The sequence below is a fragment of the Neofelis nebulosa genome, chromosome 2 (genome assembly GCF_028018385.1).
Source record: "Neofelis nebulosa isolate mNeoNeb1 chromosome 2, mNeoNeb1.pri, whole genome shotgun sequence".
Classification (NCBI taxonomy): Eukaryota; Metazoa; Chordata; class Mammalia; order Carnivora; family Felidae; genus Neofelis; species Neofelis nebulosa.
This window is the reverse complement of record NC_080783.1, coordinates 39,406,932-39,417,189: the sequence shown is the minus strand read 5'-3', so window position 1 is coordinate 39,417,189 and position 10,258 is coordinate 39,406,932. Positions and strand designations below refer to the sequence as shown.

Sequence of the window (10,258 nt, the reverse complement as noted above, 5' to 3'; positions counted from 1 at the left end):
TTAATCATTCTAGAGCTAAGAGAATTAGTATGATAATCTAGATTGGGGTCAACAAACTAAATGTTGCCCATCATCTGTTTTTACAAATAAAGTTTTACTGCCACAGCCATTTACTTGCATATTGTTCATGGCTGCTTGCATGCTCTAAGAGCAAAATTGACTAGTTGTGACAAGACACCAGCCTGCAAAGCCTACAGTATTTTTTTTTTTTAACATTTATTTTTGAGAGACAGAGAGACAGGGGGTGAGCAGGGGAGGGGCAGAGACAGACACAGAAAGGAAGACACAGGATTGGAAGCAGGCTCCAGGCTCTGAGCTGTCAGCACAAAGCCCAACACAGGGCTTGAACTCACGAACTGTGAGATCATGACCTGAACCGAAGTTGGATGCTCAACTGACTGAGCCACCCAGGCGACCCAAACCTACAGTATTTAATAATTGGTCCTTTTTAGAAAAAGTTTGCTGACCTCTTTCTAGATGACCTATGCAATCTAGATCTAGATGAAAGAACACCAGTGAGAATCAAGAGAAAATAAGTATAAGATATATAAAAAGACTTTATTGATAGAAATTAATGACTCTTAGAAGAGGTGCAGTAAGGAAACAAAATTTTTAGAATGACACCTAGAGATATCCAGTTGTGATGTGTGAGTAAACAGTGCTGTGTTAACTAAGGGAGGTAACAGGAAGCCAAGAAGTTTGGGTGAGGAGGTGATACAGAAAGGGAGTATATGATCATGATTTTACTCAGAGCTATTTTACATTTGAGTATTCTTACACCCAAATAAGGATAATATGTATAACTTCAGTGTCCAGGAGGAAAAAGGGGCTAAGGAGAAAAGTTTGGGAATGCCATTGTGTCAGAAAAAGAAAACATGGAACTTGAAAAGAAAGTGCTCACAATTTAAAAAGTTCCAACACATCAATTTTTCCTTCCTCAGACTTAATTAAGTTCTGCACAACATTTCTCTCTTATCACACTTCATACTTTTTATGTGATGATTTTAGCAATGTGGAGTTGACCCTCTTTATTCATGAACTCCGTATTTGTGAACTTACATACTTGCTAAACATACATACTTACACACATACCTTGCTAAAATGTATTTGTAACCCCAAATTAACATGCACAGTACTTTCACAATCATTTGGAGACATGATCAAAGTGGTAAAAAATCTGAGATGCCTGACACACGTTTCCATCTCAGGGTGAGCAAAGTGATGCTCTTATTTCAACTCTCAAACTGTAAGACAAATGTCCATTTTGTAGTCTATTTAGTGTCATGCCTTCTGCATTTTGGGGCTTTTTGTTGGTATTTAAAATGTCCCAAATCATAATTTTGAAGTGCTCTGTAGTTATGTTCCTATAAGCACAGGACTGCAATGTGCCTTATGTGTTATTAGATAAGCTTCATTCAGGTATGAGTTATAGTGCTGCTGGTGTGAAGTCAATGTTAATGAATCAATAATATATATTAAATAAGATCCTTTTAAATAAAAACCTACATAAAACAAGGTTATGCACTGATTAGTTGGCTAAAATGTTATAAACAGAAGCTTGTAGGAACCTAATCCTGTATTTCCTCTATCAATGTGTTAGTATTCACTGGAATAGAACTATAGTAAGTGATGTGATTGTACCTTAGTACATAATCAGATTATACATTTCTTAAAGAATCCCTTATTCATCTTTTTTAAAAAGTCAATTTATTTAAACTAAAAACAAAGACACAACAGAAACAGTTCACCCATTTCTGGGTAAATAAAAATCCCTTATTCATCCTTATGCAACATGTAGTACACTGCCACTTACTAACATTTTCTGAAAGTATTATTACCAGAGAATAGACTTGTTTTCAAATTTACGTGGCTTTTTAACAGACAGGATCTAATAAACACATATGTACTGGAAAGGAGTTCAAAAATGACATGTGTCAAGGCTCAGACCTCCAGGCAAGGAAGTTTGCTTAACAAACTCAGAAATACTTTAAAGCAAAAGACAGTCACAAATGTAAAAAAGCACTTTTTAATTTTAACCAAAAGGATCATTAAGTTGATATATATATATATATATATATATATATATATATATGTGTGTGTGTGTGTGTATATCTATATATATATATACTTTTTTTCTGAAGTATTTATAATAATGTCAGTCAGTATGCTTAAGCAACACAGTTATTTAATGAAAGTTAAGATGGGCAGTTGCAATTTGTGTGAAATTTACAATTAGAATTTAAACTTCTTTAAAGTCTTATAAAATTCTAAATTGATAATAATTCTCCAAATTGGAAGTCAGATAACTTAATTTTAATACAATTTGAAATTAAAGAACAATTGTTTACACAACAACAAATAAAGACAAGTTTCCAAGACAGATATAAAAATCTAAATTCAAAAATAAACAGAAGAAATGTAAACAGTTATAAGATATCAATTTATAAATGTTGTTTAGAGCAAAGCTATTCAAAGTCTGGTCCATGAGCTATTAGCAACCCATTCCAAATGAAAGAAAAAACTTGTGCCAGAATAAAAATGAACTGTATCATTAATCAGCTGACTTTTTATAACAAGATTTTCTTTAAAGGAAGCAATGTTTTGATGTACCTTCTGGGACAGGCGCCTAATCTCATTACAGACTGTAGAACACATACTGCTTACTTCTTTAAAGTGCCCCTATAAATTTACTGCTCAGAGTTAACTTGACCGTGGGGAAAAAATTAAAATGACAATCGTAACTGTCATCTGTACTTTATTTTTTAATCCTATCTGTCCAAAAAGCAAAGTTATTAAACTTTATAAACACACCACAATTTAACATTAATTTTCAGATGTGTTTAAGCATTACTGACATCTGGTCACCTCAGAGGGGCTAAGATTCCTGCTTTAATGAGATACATCATCTACTTTTGATATTTGTTTTCAACCTTGGGAGAAAAAGAATAAGAATTGAGTCATTTGTCAACAAGTTCTCCCTAAATAACGGTTTATTTTCACATTTCAAACAGTGAAAATATTTAAATTAACCTTTATGAAAAAAACTGAATTTGTATGCTGTTTGTGCAACTCCTTGTTGCGTTTTTGTAATAAAAATTGCTAGGAAAAAAGGTACGGAAATTTACAACTCCGTGTATTCTAGTAACTAAGGGGCAGCAGATGAACTATTTTAAGATTCTTCATATTAAAAGAAAGCTGGCATAAAATATTTTTTAAGAATCAGCTTATAATTTAAAATTCAAACACTTTTTTTATTTTTAATTTTTACTATGGCATAATTCCTCTAGAAATTTAAAAATAAAATATGATCTTTTGTAAAAATCCTCTTTCACCAACGGCTTGCTAAATTTTACCTGCATTAGCTTAATATGGAAGGCAAATAACTAGACAATCTACAATTTAGAAAAAACTCATCAGTTTTAGATATACAAGAGCCCAATTTAGCTTTTGCAATGGCTAGTTTATTGAACCAACAAACTATTTCTTAAAGAATTTAAATGTATATTTACATGTCCATAAGAAGAGAGCTCCTTTGGCACCTGAGTTGAACACAATATAGTACAGCAAAGAATCTCTAAGAGAAAATTGTCTAAAGACTATATATTTTATCTATCTATACATAAATACATACACCTATACATATACACATATACACACACAAGTAGAAATAGCTTTTTCTTTAAGGCATGCTAAAGATTTAAAAGGAATTCACCATTTAGTCAAATAAAGTGAACTGATGGCTATTAAAAACAGTTTTAAGTTATTTGGAGTCTTATCAAATTTCAGAAAGTTAAAGACTTTACAGTAATATGTAATTCAAGGGGGGAAAACTCAAGAATTTTTTTTGTCAAAATATAATTTAATTTGATATAGTAACATGATCATGAGGTAATTATCCTAACATGATAATATAACAGAATTTATGATAGTAACCAGGTGCGAAATCATCAAAGATAACCATAAAAGGAGTAAACTTCCCTTTATTATCACTAAACAGTCACCAGCCACCCTTCTGTCCTTAGACTCTTGCATTGGTTCCAACAAAAGACCATTATAAGGCTACCCTGCAGATGGCCCTCTGCTGGGCCTCATCACTCACTGGAATTTTACCTAAGAACTTTAGAAGAGCATAATGTCATCAGGTTTTATGATCACATCCACCTTGCTGTTGTGGACTCTGGCACTGTGTTAACAGTCTTACTGGTACTGTGATATTTTTTTATGTATACTTTTAGAACTCTGAATGACTGGCTTATATCCTAAGACTTAGAAAACATCTAAAATTCTGTAAGTTGCTGAAATAAGTCAGCATTTTCTTCTACACTCAATTAATAAATATGTTTGGCCACCCAAAATAGAGCACATGCAGTCTTACTTAAGTATCTTCTACTTCAGAAATTCTGGAAGATGAAAATCCTCTACACTTGTGTACAATCTAAGTCTCCATCTTTCAGTCCTTATTAAATCTGAAGTATGATGAGAGAGGGCAAGACATTTGAGTCAAAAAAAAAAAAATGATACCATGCTGCTTTTTTTTTTCCTCCAACTTGTATAGAATATCCCTAATTGGGTTTATAATTTCCCTCTTTGCTCTGGTAAAAGGACTTGTCTCATGTAGCAGATCATATATCCTGGAAATCTTAGGCAGTTTCAAAATATTTGTGATTGAAATATTTTCAAATATAAAATATCCCACATCTATAAAAATAGTAAATATTCTTGCTTAAACTTGACATTGTATCCTAATAAAATTTTGTCAGTAGAGGCATGTATATAAAACTTACCTCATAGAACCTATTGAATTCAAATGTCTTCGTTTTGTTCAGTTTTATATCAACCATAATATAAACCCGAATCAATGTTTTCCTCACCTGTAAAATATTTTGATAAATCCATTTGAACTTGAATTCTTCAATTAACATGTAAACTCACATGCATAGCTTTATTTTTGTCATATATTTAAATATTTTCTTCTCTGAAGAGTTAGTATCTCAGAACAGGAAACGAAATTATGCTTGTTACTAATAATTTGGCATTAAAACACTTCTATGCAAAAGTGCATTTACAAAATAAACATGCCATAAATGAAGCTACAAACCACAATCTCACATTGGAGTAGATTTCAAATTCCAAATTCAGTCCAGTAAGTCAAAGAGAAAAGTGCTAACACAGCAAATCTGAAACAAGTTCATGGGGATTGGGCAATGAGTTATCAAAGCGAAATCTTTTGGAAACCATGCTGCTATCCTCTGGAATATTCTCTTTGTCTTCTCGATCACTACAGGTTCCATTACAAGAGGATTTAGAAGTTTTGTCTTCAGAGGACCTTAATGAATGATCCTGACTTTGAGAGGAAGTGGAAGATTCTTCAGGGTGAAATAAGTTTCCAAAGTCCCACTGCTGTAGCCAAGAATGAGACAGGCAGATTTCTGCTGTGGGTCTTTTCCTTTGAAAAGAAAGCATCAAGTGAAAATGGAGAACTAAAAATCAAGTTGGAAACATCTGCAGTTTGATACACTATAGACTTATTTTTTTAATTTATTATGAAAATAACACATATTCATAGTATAGAGGGAATAACAATACCAAAATTGTAGTACCTAGAGTTTCTTTAATATTGACATGTGCTGAAAATTCAATTCATCATGGAGCTTACAGGTAAGACTAGACAAAAAGCTTGAGGACATATGTTAAGCCTCACAAGTAAAAATTAGTAAAATTATAAAATTCCTTGGGTTAAAGAGATAAAGACATGAAACTATGAAGGAAAACATGTAATTTATAATCTATTATTCTGTGTTCTTAAAAGCAATACTGTTAAATCTCAAAAATACAGGCTACTCTTGAATGATGTTTATCCAGTATTTTGAGTTTTTACATTTTGCTTTCTCTTTTGAAAATAATATGGTCAAATATCACAATTTTTCAAAAGTTAGGAAAATACCTATCTATAGTCAGACCTACAACCTTAACACAATCACCATTTCCATTACAACATGTTTTCTTAGTCTTTATCTTCATCTTTTATGATCATTTTATGTTCATTTTTTTTCTGATTATAAAGAAGTGAATTTACTCACTATAGAAATTTTTATGTTCCTTTTTTGATTTTAAAAACTTAATGGCTCATTTTAAAATTTTAGAACCTAAGGAAAAAACTATTTAAGAAAATAACCAGAAGCAATTTTACTACTATACTACTATTAAATAACCATTTATGTCCAAAACACGGCCAGTGAAAATTTGTGTGGATTTGCATTAAGCCAATAAAATAATTAGCAAACCCGTGAGTTCTTCTTCCTTAAACTGATAAGAAACTGAATCCTCCAGGAGATTAAGTAAAGGTCAGAGATAAAAGACCTGACAGCAACAAAACCAGGATCCGAGCCCAAGGCATTTTAAAGTAAATGGGACTGGCTCTGGGTAAAGAAATGGGAGGTCAACTTTTTCTTTTCCTGCTCTGAGTGAATTGTCCTGGCTCTGAGTTGCCAATGAGTGAAGTAAGAGTCCTAAACCATGGTTTCAAATCCCCTTCTTTTGCAGGTGGTCAAAGAGCATTTGATTCTTAAACGTTTGACAATCAGTAATTTACACTTTCCATATAACTATAATTACTTGACTACAGATTAGTCACAACAAAGTCTATCGCAGCCAGCCACGTGTATTGTAAACCTTCTATTTCTTTTAGGGAATTTCAGGGTTTAGTAGCAGGTTGCGAGAGAAATAACCCAAATCTTCTCTTCACTCCAAAATTTCCTGCTGTATGTTTTGTATTTACCATGTTTGAAGTTATAGATTTGGTATTTAAAGATCTCTTATACCACCTCTCTTCCCATTTTATCTGAAACTTGAGAGCATACTTCTAATAATTTTATACTGTTTTATTTTATTTATTTATTTTTTTTAACGTTTATTTATTTTTGAGACAGAGAGAGACAGAGCATGAACGGGGGAGGGTCACAGAGAGAGGGAGACACAGAATCCGAAACAGGCTCCAGCCTCTGAGCTGTCAGCACAGAGCCCGACGCGGGGCTCGAACCCATGGACCGTGAGATCATGACCTGAGCCGAAGTCGGACACTTAACCGACCGAGCCACCCAGGCGCCCCTTTTTTAAAAATTTTTTTATTTTATTTTATTAAAAAAAATTTTTTTTTTAAAGCTGTATACTGTTTTAGAATATATCTTTCTTAACAGACATAAGATTCATTTTGTAATTGTACTTAAACACATTAATGTTATAACTTACTCTGGATTTTTTACTAAAAGCCTCTGGATAAAATCTGTGGCCAGCTGTGAAACCGATGAAAATGTTTCTTCTGAATAATCTACATTAACTTGAGAAATATTGAGGTATGTTTCTTGATTATCTTCTCCCACAAATGGAGATGTATGAGTTAACAACATATATGCTATTATGCCAATATTCCTGAAAAACAAAGAAGGGAGAAGAGGGGAATTTAAAACATAGGTTAATCTGAAAACATTTATATAAAGTAAAATTGATACTTGGCAGATTCCTGTCCTCAGAACTTGTAAACTATAGACTTTAAATTGCTTTTCAAATTTCCTATATTATTAAAACTAAAATAACTGTGTTATCTCAAAGTCTGCCTCACAGAAAAAGAATATAAGGGGAATATACATGTTACATAATTATAAATATAATGTATCAAATATATAGCATGATATCTATAGTCTGCCCTTCATTCAGACACCCTTATTGAGTACACAAAGCTGCTCAAAGGGCAGCATTTCCTAAATGGTACCCAAAGACATATTAATGATCTGTGCGACATAAACAGAAGTTCTGTGCAAACAGAGTCTGCAAGTTTAGCAAAGTACAAAATTGGATAGGTGGATTTTTTTTCATTGCAAGACTTTTCAAAGCCTTAAACACATTCACGAGAAGTCTGATGCTTAGGAGGCAGAAAAAGACAACACATACAGTGCATGTTTCCCACTTATTTAGCCGTAGGACCTTTTTTCCTTGGCAAGCCCATTACAGTTCCATGGAACACAGGGAACAAGTCTAAACTCTTCCACTTGGACTATGGAGTCAGACCCCCACCATGTTCCCAGCTAAAGTTCTAGTATCAATTCCCGTTCTACTCCTTATGACATCTGATATTCAAAATATGATTTTGCTTGCCACAGAAACTCACAATGCCCTAGAAATATAATCTCCTGAAACTAAACTTTTGTATAAACCTGACTTCATTTTCTCCATACCAAATACCTTTCCAGTTCATCTAGACCTAGATTAGGTATCTCCCATCTGGTGCTTGTCTACTGTTTCCTCCATGCTCATTAAGTATTTTACCTTATTACAGAACATATCACACAGTACTGCAACTATTTTCGTTTTTTATTAGACCGAGTCTTCCTTCAGGAAAGGGATCTTCCTATTTATTTCTATACTTGTGGCTCAGAGCCAAAGTATTACTTAAAAAGAATGTACAGATAAACGCCTTCTTGTGGCACAGTAATGATACTTCAAAAAAATCTTTTATAGAAAGCCTTATTATTTACATTTCTTTGGAATCAAAGAAACGCAGAATATATATTCTACCAAACTTTTAATGAAAGCATTTAGGTAACTAACAAAATCTTACCACATATCTGTTGCTGTAGTAATAGGATCATAGTTCAGGATTTCTGGAGCTGAAAGCAAAGATAAAATTCAAATTCAATACTGACAAATTTAAAAACATGAAAATTATTTTACAATAATTATATATATTTAGTATATATATGTAAAATTATAATATATATTATATATAATTATAATAATAATAAAACTGCTTTAATTTTAAAGAATAATATCAAATTGATAGAAATTTAGCATAGTATTAATTATCCTGTGATTGGACATTTAAACATATCTAATGTTGAGCAAATTATATATATACTCAGAAGGTTCAAAAGCACAAATAATATTCTTGGAATAACCAGTAGCTATGGAGGAATGTTTTTAATCATTAAATCAATCTCAGGAAAAACAATTATGAAGAAGTAAAATTTTAGACACTGGAATCTTTTTAAAAATTGTAGTTTGATTACTCTGTTAAGAATTAGTTTGTGTTATTTTATTATACTGATTGAAGTTTTTCTTTTCAGAGTAAAGAGAATCATATATATTTACAACAACATTATGAGTAAATTATGCATTCTGGAAGGGCTTTACATTTTCAAGTAGATTAAATATCCCTCTTAGACTATCAAAAACCTAATTTCCTATGTAATTAACTTCCCATCATCTCCTTCCCTGCCAACTTTTTAAGTGCAAAATAAATTCTCTATATCTTGTGATTATCATAAATTTCAAATTAGTAGAGGCCAAACTAGGATTTATGCTTGAATAATAACTTTGCTTCACAAAAATTATTTCCTAAAGCTTAACATTTTTATTAATAAAGACTTTGAGTCCTATATTTGTCTGTCCATCACACAACGTACCACCCTATACATACTTCTGTGAGCTGTGTTATCTATAATTACAATCATTTATTCTAGGACACTATTGTCCCTATTTGCATTCAAAAGTTAGTAATTTGTTTTGTTTTCATTTGGGGAAAGTCAGCTGCCTTGCTGAGTAGCACCTGTTCTGTGTAGTTGTATCTTTTCAATACTTGCATGGGGTTATCAATATAAGCAACAACAAAAAAGTGCAAAAAGATGAATTTTATAAATTAAAATACTTTAAATTTATGTGCTGCTTCATATAACTTAAATTTTTTTCACCTGCATGATTTTATTTGTTGATATAGTACAATATTCCCAGATTATCTAATCATAGGATCTTTTTTTGACATCCTTTTTCTTCAAAATCCTCCTTTTACAACCCTAGGCAAAACCTCACATTTTTAAGCAGCAGCAACAAAAAGCAAGTAGTCCTGCTAAAAATTCTTGCAAAACTGAAGATGATGTATATTTATAAACAGCTTCAGAGTTGGGACCAGGACACAAATAGAAATGACATTTATCCAACACCCAGGCTTCAAAGGTAAAAATGACTGGGCCGTGTGACTGCCTGTTTTCCTCTTTTTTCCATTTTCTCCTGTTCCCTAACTTCCCCTTCACCCATTTTTCTTTATGTAATAAACTGTTACACACAAACATTAACTTCTGAATTTACATGTCCAATGTCATGTGAATTGTTGTGAATGTCTCAATGGTCCTACATTCACTAAAGTTCATTTATTGTGTCATAACCAAATTTCAACGCATTAAAATACCTGAATCAAATAAATCCTGGA

At 32.2% G+C, this 10,258-nt stretch overlaps 1 protein-coding gene across 3 annotated transcripts in view; it reads right to left on the bottom strand.

Annotated features, from left to right (window-relative positions):
• Nucleotides 1-2,291: 2,291 nt before the first annotated feature.
• Nucleotides 2,292-10,258, bottom strand: part of STK17B (serine/threonine kinase 17b) — a 31,514-nt gene continuing 23,547 nt past the window's right edge. For all 3 annotated transcript variants that reach the window (XM_058710631.1, XM_058710638.1, XM_058710622.1), the window contains 3 exons: nucleotides 8,615-8,663; nucleotides 7,249-7,428; nucleotides 2,292-5,446 (listed from right to left, as the gene is read on the bottom strand). In XM_058710631.1, coding sequence (XP_058566614.1) covers nucleotides 5,164-5,446; nucleotides 7,249-7,428; nucleotides 8,615-8,663 — 512 coding nt within the window. In that variant the 3' untranslated portion in view covers nucleotides 2,292-5,163. The remainder of the gene's footprint in view (nucleotides 5,447-7,248; nucleotides 7,429-8,614; nucleotides 8,664-10,258) is intronic.